This window comes from Dipodomys spectabilis, unplaced genomic scaffold (genome assembly GCF_019054845.1).
Source record: "Dipodomys spectabilis isolate Male_0828 unplaced genomic scaffold, ASM1905484v1 ptg000288l, whole genome shotgun sequence".
In the NCBI taxonomy this organism is placed as follows: Eukaryota; Metazoa; Chordata; class Mammalia; order Rodentia; family Heteromyidae; genus Dipodomys; species Dipodomys spectabilis.
The window spans coordinates 243,981-263,072 of record NW_024870965.1 but is presented as its reverse complement, the minus strand read 5'-3'; the positions used below and the strand labels follow the sequence as shown (position 1 = coordinate 263,072).

At 50.8% G+C, this 19,092-nt stretch overlaps 1 protein-coding gene across 1 annotated transcript in view; it reads left to right on the top strand.

The window, feature by feature from the left end:
* LOC122126717 (neuron navigator 1-like) overlaps positions 1-19,092 on the top strand; it is a 101,344-nt gene that overhangs the window by 70,613 nt on the left and 11,639 nt on the right. Inside the window, exons 4-5 of the mRNA XM_042701179.1 lie at positions 6,575-6,677; positions 11,378-11,743. Of these exons, the coding sequence (XP_042557113.1) occupies positions 6,575-6,677; positions 11,378-11,743 (469 nt within the window). The remainder of the gene's footprint in view (positions 1-6,574; positions 6,678-11,377; positions 11,744-19,092) is intronic.

The window sequence follows — 19,092 nt, the reverse complement described above, 5'->3', positions numbered from 1 at the left end:
ATCTAGACTTGACCTGAAGATCCAGGGATTCTTCCCAGCCACCTGGAATTGGGTAGTTGAGTTCTAGTTTTGTGATGTATTCGTTCTGATGGTCTGCTGTATAGAATACAAAGCGTCTCCTGGAAGGCGACTTACCAGTCATGTCACCCACCGTGGGAGCTTGTGAGCCTGAATGTTCCAGGGCTCCCTCCCTAACCTGCTTAATGAGAAACTCTGGGGGTGATGTCCTGGCATCAGTCCAGTGCTAACACACACACAAACACACCACCACCACCAGGGTACCTTTTCACTCCGTGAAGATCAAACCCATAGGTGATCTGGGGAGACCCCTTCATCTGGCAGTTCCCAGCGGGGTAGCCACGCAAGTCACTTTCTCTGGCCCCAGATTTGCTTCCAGTCCCCTGCCTCTTCTCACGCACTCACATGGCTGACACATGATTTCTTTGGTCCCAGCTCTTTCTGGCAGAAGGCCCCACACAGCGAACAGCAAGAAGAGCTGCTGGCCACTAGGTTCCGGCACAGCCCACTCTCCGATTGAGCAAGTTGGGGGCTCTCAGGCCATAGATAACATCCCAGGAAGCCCCTCTGGGGAGCTGGATTGCTCAGCAGACTCAGGAATGAGATTCGCTGCACTGCGGGCGCTCTGACAGCCGCCTCTGACAATATTGTGATTTATGTGGGGGAAGAGTGGAACGACAGTATTAGTAACAGAATAAATAGTTCCCCCACCCCCCTGCAGGCTCTTTGGAAGTGGGTACCCCTCTGGTGCTCCTTCTTGGGCCTCTGGGGTTAGCAAATGGGGAGGGAGGGAAACGAGGGAGGGGTTGAAGTTGCTGGGGGGACAAGCGGCTGTGCTGGGTCACCCCTTAGCCTTCTGTTCCTCCTCTGCCACACTGGAGGGCAGAGCCGTCACAGAATCCCATTTGGGGCGAATCCAGTGTGAAGTCGCTGTCTTAATCCCACCTTGAGGATCATGGGAGTTATTCTTAGAGCCAGGAGTGCAGCAGGGTAGGCCTGCCGTGCCCGATCTGCAGGGCTGGGGTTGTTTTGTTTGTGCCAGCACTGGGATTTGAACTCAAGGCCTTGTACTCTTCCTTGGACTTTTCCACTTCAGGCTGGTGCTCTACCACTTGATCTATACCTTCACTTCTGGCTTTTTCTGGTTAATTGGAGATAAGGGTCTCCTGGACTTCTTTTTTTTTTTTTTTGGCCTGGGCTGGCTTCCAACCACGATCTTCAGATCTCAGCCTCTTGAGTAGGATTACAGGCGTGAGCCATTGCTTATGTTCTTACGTGTGGGCGAAAGAGACAAATGATCCAGATTCTCAGAGACATCTGACCTGTAGTAAACACAAGATGGTAAAACTCCCAAATATCTTTCTCTGTCGTTGGACCAAACGGCATTGGGAGAAAATGGCCAGTGGCTACACCTGGCAGTATTTTTCATGTGTGTTTGGAATGGTTTTTAGTAAAATTCTTGAAGTGTGGGTCTGAGGAACTAAAAGTGGGACACAATTTAGAACTTAGGTAAGGCCTAGACCTTGTCCTGTGGAGGCGGGGGGGGGGGGGTCAGATAAGATGAGGAAATGTTTGTTTCCTCTTGGGAATTGAAGGGGGGGAAGGGGGAGGAGAGCACACTACCTTTATGATGGCGTCACACCTGCCCTGTTGCTCACTACCTGTGTCCCCTCCTCTGGTCCTGAGGGGTAGGTTGTCTCCCATCTGTGAAGAAGGAGAGGTTACGGGGGCTCCCCGCGCTGGGATGCTCGTGGCTCACCTCCGCTCTCCCTGTTGGTGCTCGCCTAACGCAGCCCCTCACAGCCACAGCCTCCCTCTAGAAGTCAGGGGCAAATCTAGTCCTCGGTGGCCCCTGCCCTGGGCTAAACTGTGATCGCTAGTGGCTCTGGAACACTGGTGGAAGTAATTAAGGCTTCACTAGGCAGTGATTGCAGTTTACTTAATCGCTAGTTAATAATTAAAACATTGTAGAACGTGGGGAAATCTGACTGCTGTATTGTGGGTTCCCTGAGTCCTCGGTGTTCCTGAACTCCCTTGAAACCCTCTCTGGAGGGTCCTGGTCCACGGTGCCATGAGACTGTAGACCTCTGACCCCAGAGGTCCCTGAGGCCCACAGCTGAGAGTAGTCAGGCCTGAGGGTGCAGGATTCTGCCAGGAATTCCAGGTGTCAAGGAAGACAGAGCCAGGCCCCTACTCTGGCGGAGAGAATGAGAAACACAGGGAGCCGGCTCCAACCCTGGGGTGTGTGCCCATTGCTCACCTACCCTCTGTGCCATCCGGCAGAGAAGAGCACCAGCCAGACACTGTGCTAAGCTGCTGGTGAACCAGCAGGTGTGATCCAACCACACCCTGCAACTTACTTGGAGTTTTAAGTTAAAAATGGCAATATTTGCTTTGGGGCTCAGAAATGCCAAGGTCAAATGCTCCTCCCATGTTTGGCCAAGTATCTTCAGCCTCTTGGGTCCCAGTGCATGTATAGCCTGTGTCCTGGAGCCGCAGATACACCCCACAATCCCCCCTCTCTGCCCCCCAGGAGAGTGGAGGACAGCTGTATTTCTCAGCACTTTACTCCGTCTAGACTCCCTGAGCTGTGTCTTGTGGGAGGGCTGCGTACACAGGGTGACCACCAGGGGGCACACTGGTGAGCACGAGCCCCCTCACCCTCAGGACAAGGGGGAGGGTGGTGACTTGAGTTCTGGGCTGAGCCACTTCCAAGGACACTCATACCTCGGAGTTGGAGCAAGTCTGGAAGATGAAGGAGTCTTTTATTTATTTTTTATTAATTTATGTATTTTGTCAGTCGTGGGGCAGGGCCTGGGCAGCTGTCCCTGAGCTTTTTTACTTAAGGCTAGGGCTCTATCACTTTGAGCCATAACTCTACTCCTGGTTTGTAGGTGGTTAACTAGAGATAAGAGTTTCATGGACTTTTCCTGCCTGGACTGGCTTTGAACCGCAGTCCTCAGATCTCAGCCTCCTGACTAGCTAGGATGACAGGTATGAGCCACCAGCACCCAGCTCTTGAGGAGTCTTTAGCAAGTCTTGTCCCATTCTGCTGACCAGGAATGAAATAGGGTGGAGGGTAGAGCCTTTGAGGCTGAGGCATGGGGAGAGGGCTGGGAGGCTGGCGCAGGGACAGTGGGATGGCTGGGTCCTCTGGCCATGAGAGTGTTGCGTTCTAGGTTCCCGCCATCCACTCTCTCTATGCCCAGGGCCTAGAGAGTTAAGGAAGACGATGATGCTTTGGCAGCTGAGCACTGTATGAATTAAACATTTTCCCCTTTTTTAAAAAAAAATGACGTCTACCTAAGATCACAGAATCCACCCACTCTGGGGGTTTTGTTTGGATGGTACTGGCGTTTGAACTCAGGGACTCAGCATTTGCTGGACCTCAGACAAGTCCGCTCCTACTTGTGCTATGCCTTCAGCCCTGTTCACTTTAAATTCCTGGAGCTATGTTGAACCCTGATTCTACCTCCTGTGGCCTCTCAAATATCCACGGGGAAAAAAAAGGATGGAAACTACTTTGCAAACCAGCTTGTTGGTTGAGGTGAGGTGCTGCTAACTTGTTTGCCCCAACTGGCCTCAGAGTGTAATCCTCCCAAATTTTTACCTCCCACATGTCTAGGATTATGGGAATGAGCCAGCATGCTTGGCCTCCATTCACTTTTTTTTCTTTTCTTTTTTTTTTCTTTTTGCTGGTCCTGGGGCTTGAACTCTGGGCCTGGGCATTGACCCTAGGCTTCTTTTGCTCAAGGCTAGCATAGCACTTTATCATCTAAGCCACAGCACCACTTCCAGCTTTTTCTGTGATTAATTGGAGATAAGAGTCTCACGGACTTTCCAGCCCCTGTTGGCTTTGAACTGAGAGCCTCAGATCTCAGCCTATAGAATTACAGGTGTGAGCCACCAGCACCCAGCTCCACTTGCTTTTTAAATATTTATTTTGAACATTTTTAAATGGTTGGAAGAACAGGGTACTGATGGCTCATGCCTGTAATCCTAGCTACTCAGAAGGCTGAGACTGAGGATTGCAACTCTCCCCTCCAATTAACTACCCCCAAAATCCACAAGTGGAGCTGTGGCTCACATGGTAGCACAAATGCTCAGATACAGTAAGCAAGTCCTGAGTTCCAGTCCCAGGACCAACAGACACACACATAGTAGTTGCTAGTATGCCAGGTGCCAGTAGCTCACGCCTATAATCCTAGCTACTCAGGAAGTTGAGATCAAAGAATATGTTTAAAGCCAGCCCAGGCCCCCCAAAACAGTTGTTTAGACCGGAGGCATAGTTCAAGTAGTAGGATGCCAATCAAATGAAGAAGTAATCCAAGCAAGAACAGACCCTGAGTTCAAATCCTGGTCCTAGCAAACCAAAAAGGTGGTAACCCCATCCTGACATGTTTACTGCACTTACCACGTATGGTCACTGAGCTTGATGTGGGGTGCAGGATGCTTTATGATATATCAAAGGAAATATAAGCTTCTACCTAGACATAGTGGTTTTTGCTACATGCTAACTGTATAACCTCAGACAAGTTCCTTGATTTCTCTGGGCTTCTTTTTCTCACTCTGTAAAATGGGACAGTAGCACAAATCCTCCAGTAATGTAGTCAGGACTCAGCTAGATGACGTGTGCAAAGGACTGGGCACAAAGCAGAAGTCTCTGGGTAGCCATTGGTCACTTTCCCCATTAGAAACACCCCATAGAAGGCATCATTCTAGCCCAGAAACCCGTGTCTTGGCATAAGGCTCTTGGTCCCATAGAAGCATTTTCGAATTAAACCTTAAAATATATATGTCTACATTTCTGACCCTGTCTGTGTTCTGTGCCAAGCCATCGGTGGAAGCCACAGAGCAGCACTCAAGGTGACACTTGCCAGGATAAATAGGCATTGGCAACCAAAGCAGCGACACCAGGGCTGTGGATAGAGGACAGACCGTGGCAGAGGCCTGCCATTTGTCCTTGTTCCCGGCCACCAGTGTGCAGGGCTGTATGCACTGCCCTGACCGTGAGCGGTTCTGGAGGCTGGGGAGAGAAGAGATGGTTGCTGGGCCAGGTGTGGTGCTGCTACTCACAGAAGGTACCCCAAAGGCTCCCACAAGGCCCCTAGCATGGCCCCTGCCCACCCCACCAACACCCCCAGGGTCCGAAAGATAGTGCTGACGCTTCCTGCCAGCCAGCCTCGGCTCCAGATTGAGAATAACAGTTCTTCTTAGGGGATTGAGAAAGATTCCCTTTGACAGCCAGAAGGAGCTCCTTATCCTGTCCCACTGGGTCTGTGGATCAAGGCCGGGGGGGGGGGGGGGCAGGTTGGCTTGTGCACAGAGGAAGGCTGCTCACTGTGGAGAAGGGGAGTTTGGGGACTCCTCCATTCTGTCACCTGTTCTGTCTGTCAGTCCCTGACTCTACTGAAGATTGTCTTTAGGAAGATGCTGGGAGATGAGGAGGCCCATTCACTGACTCTCATCCCCAAATTAAAGATGAGCCTTTAGGCTGGGCACTGGTAGCTTGAAACCATAATCCTAGCTGCTTAGGAGTTTGAGATCTAAGGATTGTGGTTCGAAGTCACAACAGACAGAAAAGTCTATGAGACTTTTATCTGCAGTTAACCACCAAAAAGCTAGATGTAGAGCTCAGGGCAGGGACCTCTTCAATATAAGTGGCCATTGTGTGCCTGGTACAAACTATGTGTTGGATAAAAGCTTGTTGGATGGATTGATAGAAGGGAGGAGAAGGAAGCCATTTGGATGTTACTCACACCCTGGACGGAAGGAATAAACTTCCATATGCTGTTATGGAATCTCGCCTATCAGATGAGAGACCAAGGTTGCCTGGAAACCAAGCTTGAGCAAAATGGCGCCCTGATCGCTTAAGATTCTGAGGCCATGCCTATGCCTTGTCCTCACTCAGGCCTGAAACGGCCAGGGCTCAGCCCCTGCTTAGAAATGACTGCTCACCTCACTCCCCACCAGCCTCCTCCCTTTCGGGGAGCTCTGCTGGAACTATCTTCCCTGGACCCCACAGACCAGCTGCAGATGTTCCCAACACTTGCTAAGTCTGTGGTCCGTGGCAGGTTGGTTCCTTGGCAGCTGTGGGAGGAATACTTACCATGAAAATAGGCACACCTTGCCCATCCCCATGGTCCCGCTCCTCCAAGAGCCAGCTTTAATCTGGGACCAGTCTGCTGTGGGAGATTGTGTCAGGAAGATATTCCAGGTGACCTTACCCACGAACTCTGTTCTACAAGCAGGGCCTCCCACACACAAAGCCGGAGGTAGAGCCGGTCTCTCGAGAGGTCTGAGAGGGGCGTACAGATGCCGGGGGCACACCAGCAGCCATGGCCAGAGTCGAGATTTCAGAGGACCCCAGGGTGCATGTCCAAGGTTTTTGGAAAAATCTGCTCTCAGGGAAAGAGAAGAGGAAGGTGACTGGATGCTCTAGGGACTGAGCCCTTGGACACCCTTTGGTTACCCAGTCACTGTCCCCTCCCCTGTCCCCCTGCTTTCCACAGGAAGTCCTCTCTAGTCACCCAGCTCTTCCTATTCTCCTTACCAGATCCAGAATCCCAGAGGAAGAGGACAGTGCAGAATGTCCTGGATCTTCGACAGAACCTGGAAGAGACCATGTCCAGCCTGCGAGGCTCCCAGGTGGCTCACAGGTAAGCTCAGGATCTTGTTCTCCAACCTCCATGTCCTCTCTCTGGTCTGGAGGGTGGAGCCTCAGAGTCTCACCACATCTCCACCTGGCAAGCCGGTTGAGTGGTTGAGCTGTTGAGCTATGGCCAAAGCAGCTGGCCCTGGTTTTGAGCACTGGATTTCACTTATGCAGATGACTTTGAAAATTGTTAGGTAGAGATGGAAAACTGTTGGCCTCTGATAAGTCCGGCTCTGTATTACAGCACCCCCCCCCACCCCGCCTTCCCTGCTCCCCATGATCTAGGCTGTTAGGATTAGGACTCAGCCTTCCCTGCACCCTAGGCAAGAATCCACCCTAGCGTGTCTTCATCCCGGTCAGTTAGGGGCCTCTTCTGCCACCCAAGAGGACAGCCCTGGGCCAGACCCACAAGATGTCCCTCCAGCTGTCATACCCTGTGGGTGGTCCCCCTTCCGGGCCTTGCAGAGCCATCCTAGACCACCTGCGTGGGGCACATGCCCCTCCCACAGCACCTCTCCTTGGAGCAGTATCCTGGCCTTGGCCTCCCAGTGACTCAGACTTCCCCCCTCAGGCTCCTCTGAGCTGCCCAGATGAGCTCATGGTGTGAGCTCCAAGGAGGGCAGAGGGCTGGGCTGAGCTCTGGGGGCAGAAGTGGGGAGAGCAGGCAGCCAGCACGGTGAGGTCATGGGGGGTGGACAGGGAGGCAGTGCCAGGAACCCGAGCCTCTGCAGAGGGTTCCTCCCATCTCCATCTCCGAGGTTGGAAAACTGATGGCAAAGTTGGGGCATGGAGCCAGTGGGAAAGGGCTTTTCTTAGTCTGGTGTGTGGCCAGACTTGCATCCAGCCACACCTGCAGACCCCCGTGCCGCAGAACTCACTGCCTCCCCAGCATCCCAGTCAGCCTGTGTTGGCCATGACCATCACGCGGAACTAACCTTCTTCTTTAGTGTCCCCCCACCCCCCCAGCCCTGGCCTATTACCCAAGACTAACCTTCTCCTTCCTCTCACATCCCCCATTCCCTCTCTGTGTCCCCACCTTGGACACCCAGGCCTTTATTCCAGACAACTAGAATATTTTTTATTGGTTTGTTTTTGGGTTGGTACTGGGGTTTGAACTCAGGGCCTTGGCACTGTCTACTAGCATTTTTGCTCAAGGCTGGCACTCTACCACTTGAGCCACAGCTCTGCCTCTCTCTGGCCTTTTGATGGTTCGTTGGAGATAAGAACCTCAAGAGCTTTTCCTGCCTGAGCTGGCTTTTAGCCATGATCCCCAGATCTCAGCCTCCTGAGTAGCTAGGATTACAGGCCTGAGCCACCAGCACCTGGCTTAAAATATTAAGAGATAAGATAATCAAAGCATATTCTCTCTGGGATTATCTCTGGTTAGATCAGCAGGACCTTGACCATGTAAAGGCAGGTAGGTGATCAGGTGGAGGGAAACAATGGGGTTCCTGGGACTCTATCTGTCTCTTGCTTCTATCCCTCAGTCCTGAGCAGGAACTCAAGTATATGGGCAGGCGCGGGGGAGGGGAGGAGGGGGGGATGATCCAGCCCAGCCCTTTGGTTTAGCCACCTAATGTTGAAATCATGGTCATGTTCCTTTTCCCAGGCAGAGAAGTTGCTAGAACATCTCTTAGGGCCAAGTCATCTACCAGGATTATGCCAAAGAAGCCAAAAAATAAAGTGCTTAGTGGCTGAGTCGTGCACACCCCAAATGACTCACGACAGGGGCTGGGCAGAGGCAGAGACACTCAGCCCCCAGCGAGACAGCTTTCGCTTGGCTGGGGAGGGGATGTCTAAAGCCTCTGGTCAGCTTCATGCTGACCGCCCTGTGGGGGTGAGGGGAGCCTAGGGACTTCTGGCTTCTGTCTCCCTTTATGGGAGAAGGCTGGAGCCCAGAGGCTGGGCTTTCTGTTTACTGTGGACTTCCAGCCACTTCCTCTCCTGGCCTTTGGTTTATATTATCCCCTGTCCACATTTGGGTCGCCCAAACATGAATGCCCTGACTTTCATGGCTCTTTGATTCTCTAAAGTGCTTTCCATCCATCAGCCGTCCCTCACCTGGGGTAGACAGGATGACCCCAGGGGCTTTCTGGCCAGTGGGGGTTTCCAGCCATTGTGTCTTCCCCTGCCATTCACCTCCTTCTTAGGAGACTTTACTCCTCGGCTCTTGCTCTGTTTCTACAGGCTCACTCCCCCGCCCCCCGCCCCAACACACACACACCCCTACCACCAGCCAGGAGAGAGTCTGGAGAGGAAGTGAAATGCTGGCCCTCCCCAGATTGCCAGGCCTGGGGCTCCGTATGGGGCTGGAAGTAAGGAATGGAGGATCTGAGCAAGAATCCACCCCTGCAGACTCGGGTCTAGAGAGGTGTTGGGGATATTAAGTAAAGCTTCCAAACAGGGAAGGATGTATTGTCAGTGCTGAGAGCTAAGTGGGACACGCCAGGAATAGAACAGAGAATCCAGACGTCAGTGCTACCCTCATTTACCATAGCATAGGCAACTACCCAAACCTGCTCCTCCCAGAGTTCCTCTTTCCCCCTTCCTTCCCCTCTTCCCCCTCTCCTTCTCCCTTTCCCTCTTCCTCAGCCTTCCCTTCAACCTCCTCCCTCCTCCGTCCCCTCCTCCTCCCCCCTCCTGTTTTCTCTCCCTATATCTTCCCCCTTCCTCTCTCCTTTGTCCCCTCCCTCCCCTCTCTTGGTCATGGTCAGCTTGTATTTATTAAGTGCTTTCTGCCCCAGGCCCTGTACTGTATCTTGTGGTGAGAACATCTCTGTTCTTTTGTTCAGCACGTCCTTGGTCTGCCCCTTGTCCCTATTTTTTGGTCCCCCAGCTACCCCCCTCTCCCTTCCCCCAGACCCCCGTGAGGCACTGAAACACACTGGTGGTGAGGCCGAGTGAGTCACACCATGACCATGGTCTCTGCCTCCAGGGAACTCTGGAACTCATCTCCATTTCCTTGAGATGGTGTCTCGATTCACAGTACTGCAAGCAGAAACAGGACAGCATGTGACTACAGGCCTGGGCCTGGGGGGGGGGGGGGGAGGTGGGAGGAGAAGCAGGGTGTGGACAGGTCAGACACAGCAGTCACTCTGCCCTGTCCAGCCAGGGTGCCCTCAGCTTGCGCACCCGATGGCTGGAGGGACCCATCATACTCCATCATGCTAGATTTCCGGGCTACTGGCTCCCTAGAGTTTGCAGCAGAGAAAATAAAACTCATTTTCCCAATAGAAAATTTTCTTTTATTTCTTTGAGCAATTTTATAGAAGTAGCATAGAAGAATCTGTCTGCCTCCCAGCCCAACCCTGAGAGTGGCTACGCAAGGCCGAGAGGCAGGTGTTCGTGCTTCAAGGTCTAGCCACAGTCATCTCTGCCCCACCTTGTGTGGCCTATACCCCCCCCCCCATTTTATTTATTCAACCCTGTCTGGCCTTAGTTAGGCCCAGGGATGAGACCCTCCTAAGGTTACCTGGGCTGAGTAGAATTATCGGTGTCAGCCCAGGTTGCCTCTCCAACCAGATCTCAGCCCTAGTTCCTCTAGGCAGACAGACACCTTGTCCCCCAGCCCCCTTCAACTTCCCCCCCTCAGGCCCTCTGGCACTAACCTGAGCATGTTTTCTCTAGCCTAGCCTAGCAGAGACTTAAGGTTTGGGACCCTAGGAATCCTGCTACGTGCCTGTCTGTATCTTTGTGTCCCCTGCTCTGTCTAGGGAAGGTTGCTTGTGTCCCTGGGCAGGCTTTGCCGCTTCCCCTGCTGTTCTAGCCTGTGCCTGGGACCAGTCTTCCTGGGTACCTGTTGCCCATCTCAGGTTCCTGAAGCTCATCTTACATGTTCTGTACACTACTGCAGGCTTTTCTAGAGCAGAGCTGGTGCCTGGCAGTCAGCTAGGCCTCAGATCACCAATTGAAAAGAACTGATCAGAGGGTATAGTAGATCCAACCTGTGATCCCAGCATATGGGAGGTAGAAAAAAGGAAGATCAGGAATTCAAAGCCAGCCTGAGCAATGTGATGAGACCCTGACTTTAAAACAAAAACAAAATAAACAATCACAGAAGGAAAAGTAGTTAGACCCACACCCTGATGGATTCTGGCCCTTGCCCCCTAGTCTCATTAGTCCCTGCACAGTGAGTGAGGGTCTCCCAGGTACCAGGCACTATCAGATCTGTACCTCTGCAATCCTCCAACTGTGAGGCTCTTCTCTCCATCTCACAGATGAGGAAACTGAGGCTGAGCGAGGTTACTTACTAAGAGATGGCAAAACAACAGCCAGGAAGCCAATGGTTCACACCTGTAATCCTAGCCACCCAGAAGGCTGAGATCTGAGGATTGAGGTTCAAAGCCAGTCTGGGGAGAAAAGTCTGTCAGACTCTTATCTGCAATTAACCATCAGAAAACTGGAAGTGGAGCTGTAGCTCAAGTGCTAGAGCACTAACCTTGAGCACAAAGAGACTCAAGATAGCCCCCAGGCCCTGAATTCAAGCCCCAGGACCAGCAAAAAGAAAAGGCAAAACAGGATTCAGGTCAGATGACACAGCAGAGTATATCTGGTTGCTTCCTTAGCCACTCAAAATCTTTGTTCCTTGTCAACCTGAGATGCCCTGCAATGGCGCATGCAGCCAGAGGCATTGTGGAGGTGGGAGGGCAGGGTACCGCGGGGCTGTGCCCAGAACTGAAGCAGTGCCCTTCGCTTTCTGCCCAGCTCCCTGGAGATGACCTGTTATGACAGCGATGATGCCAATCCTCGCAGTGTGTCCAGCCTCTCCAACCGCTCCTCTCCTCTCTCTTGGCGCTATGGTCAGTCCAGCCCGCGGCTGCAGGCTGGCGATGCACCCTCGGTGGGCGGGAGCTGCCGCTCCGAGGGCCCGCCCGCCTGGTACATGCATGGGGAGCGTGCCCACTACTCGCACACTATGCCCATGCGCAGCCCCAGCAAGCTCAGCCACATCTCCCGCCTGGAGCTGGTCGAGTCCCTGGACTCCGATGAGGTGGACCTCAAGTCTGGCTACATGAGTGACAGTGACCTCATGGGCAAGACCATGACGGAGGACGATGACATCACGACTGGGTAAGCACTGGGAGCCCTAGACACCTGGGGCAGGAGGCTGGAGCGGATGGTGCAAAGCTGTGGGACCCAATGCCTTAAAAATGGACTTGATGCGCCATGATAAAGGGATCTGCGTATGGGCTGTGGACTGCTTTTGCAGTCGGATGTGCTTTGCTCTAGACTTGGATGTGGTGGGTGGGGCCTAGGGGTGAAGAGCCGATTAGTCCATCAAGGTGCCTCCCCCTCTCATTGGCTGCTGTGGCTGTCATTCTCTAGTATGCCCACCCTTCTTCCTGGCCTTTCCTCCCTCCCTAAAGTGGCCTAAAGAACCCTGGAAAGTGATATTTTTTAGTCCCAGCTCTTCAGCAAACTTGGTGCTGAGAGGAACCAACTTAGTTTTCCCACTTGCAAAAAAAAAAGTTTTCTGCTAGGAAGGGCATTGTGAAAGCCCAAATCAAACAGGAAGTGAGGGGGTATCCTCCGGTCTCCAGGGGTCTGGTACCTGATCTTGTCCCCTGGTCTCTACTCCTTGGGTGCTTGCCCTGGATACCTGCTTCCCACATTGCTATGTCTGAATCCCTGCCCCAATCTGTTGTACCTTCCTTTCCTGCTCTTTGCCCTTCAGGGACCCTCTCCTGCTGTAGTGGACAGTGTTGGAGACAACCAGGGCTGAGACAGCCATCTAGGAAGTAAGAAAAAAAGAGGAAGCACCAACTGCTGGGGGTTTAATAGGTCTGGCTGAGCTGCATTGGTTCTAGAAGTTTTTCTGAGGAATCTCTTAGTCAACTCCTACTCCATTCCTCCTCTTGGTTTATTGGACCCCACCCACCCACCCAAAGGGCCCACACAAGAAGCAGCAGTACCCTTCTCTACCCTTCAGGGGTGTGGTCAACTTCCCCAGGAAAAATCTCAGGCCTTGAAGGCATGGAAAGTAGCTTCTTGGAGAAGACTGCAAGTGAGCTCTAGGCCATCATCTGCTCCCTGCCCGCAGCCCCAGCTCTGAGTGTAGGCTTGGCAGGATATGGCCGTGTGCTGGGGCTGTCCAGCTGAGGAGGCTGTTCCAGAGCAAAACAACTGACGCATGAATGGGTTGTTTATTGCCTGATAAATCCCAGGGGCAGCCCAACCTCAGGCTCAGATCCGCCAGTCTAGAGCTGGGACCAGAGAGAAGCCATCCAGCACACAATCCCTGAGCAGCTGCTGGGTCAGGGGCCTGTGCTAGGCAGGAAGGAGAGCAAGGTGTGGGAGGGCTTGCTCCACTCAGCCTCTGCCCCAGGGAGCACCTCTGAGGAGGTGCCTGGTCCCTGTCCTCTAAGGGCTCACAGCTGGGTAGGGGCTCACAAGGCCTGACAGCTCAGTTTCCTTTTATGCTGCATTAACCATGGAGCTGGCCTTAGGGAGCTCCAGACCATCAGGACCCCTGCCCTCAGGGAGCCTCCAGTTAGATGTCAGTCTTCTGAGCGCCTCCTTCCTCACAACTGCCCCAATGTCCATGGCAGAGATTGTTTGGAGGGCCCCAACCAGCAAGTTAGTTAACTCCCCAGGCTTTAATTTGTCTTCCTGCTAATTGCACCAAATACTAGAACAGTCTAGAGGGGTTAGAAATGCCTAGAATAATTCCTGATTCATTGTCACTGCTCACTTAGTGTTGGTGCTAGAATCTTAGACCATGGGAAAACATGGCCCTTGCTTTCCGGGAAGGCTTTGTTTGACCAGAGCACCACTCATGCCAAATCAGCAATAGGAAAAGATCTAGCTGGGCACTTACAGCACACTCTTATAATCCAAACTGCTGAAGGTTGAGATCCAAGGATCTGTGGTTCAAAGCCAGTCGGGACAGACAGGTCTATGGGGTTCTTTATTTCCAATTAACCACCAAAACCAGCTGGAAGGGCTCAAGTGGTAGAGCACCAGCTTTGAGAGAATAAGCTAAGGAGATAAGCCTGGCCCTGAGTTCAAACTCTAGTACCAACATACACACACATAGATGACATCTAGTAAGGTGACCCTGGGACATAGATGATGGGTATTGGATGTTGAATGCCACTAGGAAAACAGAAATATGCCTTTACTCACTTTTAGTTTCCTTTCTTTATCTTCCTCCCTTTAAGTAATGTCTGCCCCTAAATCAGTATAAAAACAAACCTCCTGGGCATGGGTAGTTCTCACACTTGTAATCCTAGCTACTCAAGAGGCTGAGATCTGAGGATCCTGGTTCAAAGCCAGCCTGAGCAGAAAAGCCCTTGAGACTCATCTCCAGTTAACCAGCAAAAAGCCAGAATGGAGGTGTGGCTCAAATGGTAGAGCTCTAATCTTGAGCAAAATAGCCAAGCAAGAGTGAGATGCCCTGAGTTCAGACCCCAATATCAGCACACACAAACACACAAAACAAAACAAAGCCAGGTTCCCAAGGTTGACATAAGCCAAAACTTGCCTCCCCTCCACACATACCCTCTGGGAGCCCAGGGAAGCCTGGAGTTTGCGTGGGGACAGCAGGCAAATGGATGGTACAATATCCAGCATCAGTGCTAGTTTACAAGGTAATTTCATACATATTTTTATGGTCAGTCTTCAATTAGCAATACCCCTTAGCCTTCTTTTTAAGTTTTTTTTCTGTCATTAATTTTCTGCCAGGACTATAAATGCTGTCATCTTTCAATGTGGCTTAGAAGTCTATAGTTGGAGAGAATGGATTTATAATGTGTGGTAATTTTTTATGTAAACAGTTGTTCCTCAATTATATATTTCCATGCCTCCATGTTTCTTTTTTCTTTTTGTTGTTACTTTTAAAATTAGTAATAGGGCATCTTAACCCAGGCACTGGGCACTAGTGGCTCACACCTGTAACCCTAGCTACTCAGGAGGCTGAGACCTGGAGGATCACAGTTGGAAGCCAGCACGGGCAAAATGTATGCAAGGTTCTATCTCCAATTAACCAGCAAAAAGCTGGGCTAGAGGCATGACTCCAGGGGTAGAGTGCCAGCGGAGCAAGCACAAGGTCCTGAGTTCAAGCTCTGGTACTAGGTTCTACACACACAGTAGAACATCTTAGATTCTAGCAAACCTGAGTGGTCCTGGCTCAGCTTCCTCATGGTCCTGTCTGTCTGTCTCTCACATACACAGAGTGGTATTCAGCCAGATTTTTGTTCATTTAGAAAATGTTCTAAGGAAATTGTTTTTCCCGTTGATAATATGGGCTGGGTTATTCCCTGCAGATGCAGCCTCTGTGCCTTCAGCCCACCCATGTGGTCACATTCCCATCCACCCAGCAGCTAGGGCTGGCTGCCAGTCACGTGTGCCCCTTCCCGTGGCTCCCAGCGCCGGGCCACCAGAGCAGTGAGGCTGATGGCTGGGCTTCTGCCTCTCCTTGGGTGACACAGTTGGCTGGCACGAGTCAGCCATGAAGGATGACAGTGGCTGAAATAGCTTAGCATTCTGGGTTATCTGCTGGGATCATGGTTGGCAGGGGGGGAGGGGGGGGGCAGGGTCACAGCCAGTGTTTGGCTTCAAGTCAGCTCTCCCTCCTCCTCCATCCATGCCAGGCTGCTGCTTCCTGTATGCCACTCAGCAAAATGAAGAAGCAGCCACTTCAAGCAAATGAGTAAACTAGAATATCCTAGGAGGAAGTGATTTCGATGCTGCCGCCCAAATAACCACACACATTTAAAAATGAATTTTAAAGAAGCATGTTCGCAAAGCACTTGCCTAGCAAGTGCAACGTCCTGGGTTCGAGCCCCAGTACCAAAAAAGAAAAGACAAAATAATACAGTTAAAAAAACAAAACAAACAAATAAAAAGCATGGCAAGGGCTGGCTCAGCGGCCCAGTGGTAGAGCGCTTGCCTCGCATACCTGAGGCCTTGGGTTCGATTCCTCAGCACCACATAAGCAGAAAAAGCCGGAAGTGGTGCTGTGGCTCAAGTGGTAGAGCACCAGCCTTGAGCTGAAGAGCTGAGGGACAGCGCTCAGGCCCAGAGTTCAAGCTCCATGACTGACAAAAACAAAAAACAAAAAACATGACAAAGCATACCATGGTTTTAGGCTATTACCATTTTAGGCTAACCATTCTATAGTAATGCTTGGTACATTCAGGTAGTTGGGCACCACCCCCACCATCCATCATCTTTCCATCCATCATCCATCTATCCATCTATCCTGAGCTGCTTCATCACCCAAACTAAGACCCCATACTCACGAATCAATGGCTTCCTTTCCTTCCCCCAGCCCCTGGAAACCACCTCTGCTGACTTTAGGTAACTCCTATAAGTAGAATTATATAATATTTATCTTTTAGAAAATGTTGTTGGCAGTAGTAGGGTTTGAACTCATGGAGTCCTTCTTCTTAGGCAGACTACTATTAGCCACACCCCCAGCCATTTTTGCTTTAGTTTGTTTTTCTGACCAGTCTCTCAATTCTCTGGTCCAGTTTTAGACTATAATCCTCCAACTTCCACCTTGAGTGTAGTTGGGATTATAGGCATGCACCACCATACCTTTGTATTTGAGTCTGTGTGACTGGTTTCTTTTACTCCACATAGTATCAAAGTTAATCCATATTGCAGGGTGTGTCAGAATGTCTTTCTTTATTAAAGCCGAATAATATTCCAATGTATATATAGATCAAATTTTGTTGTCTACTCATCCACTGATGGCTTGTATCTACCTTTTGGCTATTGTAATAAATGGTGCTCAGAACATTGAACTACAGCTATCTGTTCAAACTGCTGCTTTTGGGTCTATACATGTGAGTAGAATTGTTACACATTCCATGTGTAACTTTTTAGGGAGTCACTTTTTTATTTTCCGTAGAGACTATACCTTTTCCAGTTTTGATTTCTCTGCGTCCTTGCTGTTTACTACTAATAATAACAATAACAGTCAACCTGATTTTTAGCCATTTCTACCACTATAACAAAATACCTTAAACAATCAACTAAAGAAGAGAAAAGGTTTATTCTGAATCACAGTTTTGATATTTTCAGCGGATGCTTGGTTGTTGCATGGGCCTATGGCAAGGTAGTAAATAATAGAGGGAGAGCACATGGAAATGCTCACCTGGGAGGTGAAAGAGAGAGCAGAGGAGAGCAAAGTCCCACATTCCCCTTCAAGGGCATGCCTCCACTGGCCTATGACCTCCTCTAGGCCTTACCTACTAAAGGCTCCACCCCTCCCAGTAGCTCCTCAGGCAGAGGCCCAAGCCCCTGACCCATGGCCTTTGGGGAACATTGATGATCAGGTTATTCTCCGTGGTTTTTCAGTTCTTAGGTGCAGTGTGCCATGATCCACTAAGATGTCACATATCCCCCAACTCAATTATCCTTTTTTTTTTTTCCCTATTGGGAGCATCCAAAATCTTCTTGTGGCTATAGAGGCTGGGGATGGTGCTCATGTGAGCCAGGGCTTGCCTTGCCAGCACATGGTCTTAGTTCTAACCCCAGTACCGTCAAAACAAAAAGACCATTAGCTCTTGTCAATTGCAGGACATTAGAAGTTATTTCTTCTCTCCCCATACACTCCTGTATCTAATAACCGTCCTTTCTCGTCCCTCCCTGCCTACACGTCTCAGGCTCTGGAGACCACAGTTCTACTTTACTTTTTTCGGGGTGGGATCAGTGCTAGAGCATGAACTCAGGGCCTCATACTCTCACTGGGCTTTTTCCGCTCAAAACTGGCGCTCTACCACTTAAGCCACATTTTTACCTCCAACTTTTTGCCAGTTGGAGATGAGAGTCTTACAGACTTCACTGCCTGAACTGGCTTTAAACTGTGGTCCTCAGCCCTTCATCTCCTGAGGAGCTAGGATTACTGGTGTGACCCATCAGGACTTGGCTTTTTTCTATAAATTTTAAATTTTCTGGGGCTTTCAAAACAAAAACAAAGATTCCAGGCCTTATCTCAGACCTATAATGCAAAATCTCTGCCTCTCAGTAAGCTTTTGGACTGGTCTGTCTTCCTGTCTAGGATAAAATCCTTCCTTTACTATCCTAATCTTTCAACCTTGGCTTGCATAGGCATGGTGACAGAAAGCTAATTCCACTCCACACAAAATGAAGCTCAAGTTTCTGAATATCTGGTTGAATCCTGCTTTGCTGTGAGCTTGCCTATTAATTCAAAGACTGTCATCTGGGAAAAATAGAATAAGTATAATTCGTTATCTAAATACAGCAATATGTTCTTAATGATTGCTCAGATATTCTCTAGGAGTTGTCCTCTCAAGAAAAGAAAAAGAAAGCTCCTGGCTTATTTCAGAGATGTGTAAAATGCCCTGATTTTCCAGACCCGGCTATCCTGGTCACCTCCTCTGGAAGTGCTCAGGTTGTCAGCGATCCTCTTAAAAGCTGGCACCTACAGGGATCACCCGCTTGACACGAGAAGCTGTCTTGCCAAGAAAATATTCAAATCGTGACAGTGCAGACAACATTGAGTTGGCTGCTGATTGTCCTAGATGACAGCTTGGGACATTTTTATCACTTGAAAAGAGAAAAGGAATTTTTTTTTCTAAAAATAGGAAGGTCTGGAATTTAATCTAAGTAAGAAGATAAGTCTCTCAGCCATCTGTCCTCCCCATTCCTGGCATCCAGTGTCCAGTAGAGGCCAGGAGCCCATGCAGAGGTGGACGCAGGCGCTGGCAGTGGGCTGATGTGGGTCTACCCCTTAGTGTCTGCATTTCTGCCCATTGTCAGGGGTAGTCTGGATTGGAGCTTTGTGGCAGTAAGGGATGCCGCTGAGAGGCCAAGCCAGCCATCGTCCGACTCAAGGGGGCGCTGTTCACGGCGTGCAAATGTGTGCCATCTGCAGCCCTGGCGGAATGACTGCCCAGAGACCTCTGTCTAGGGCTTTAGCGCCTTAGCCAGCAGGCCGCATCTTCGGGGAGCTCTGTGGGCGTGTGCACCGTGGCCGGGCACGGCGGGGATTTCTTGGCGATGGTCTGCAGTGCCCTGGGTGTCTCAGGTGGTTCCCTGTGCGCTGTGTGTGGCGGGATGTTCCAGGCCTCTCGTTCCCTCCTGGCCCTCCTCTCTCCTCTCCCCATCCTGTCCTCTTGAACTGTGCTTGGGGGCTAGGGAACAGATGGGATTCGTTTCCTCCTTGGCTCTGAAGTGTCCTGACGTTGAAAAATGTCAAATAAAATAAACCATAGGCCCCTGGCTTCTCCCAGGCTGGCTCTTAGCTCCCAGAGGCAGTGAGCTGGAGTCTTAAAGAGATACATCCAAACTTGTGATGCAGCCTCTTGTCTCCGAAGCCCCCTCCCAAGAAAGATTCCCCCATCCTCGTGCTCCAGCATGCCCAGTATCCAACTCCCAACCCCACGATGCCCCGCCAGCCACTCCTGGTGACAAGAATTCAGAGAACCTTTGGAGGTCAAGTGGGCAGA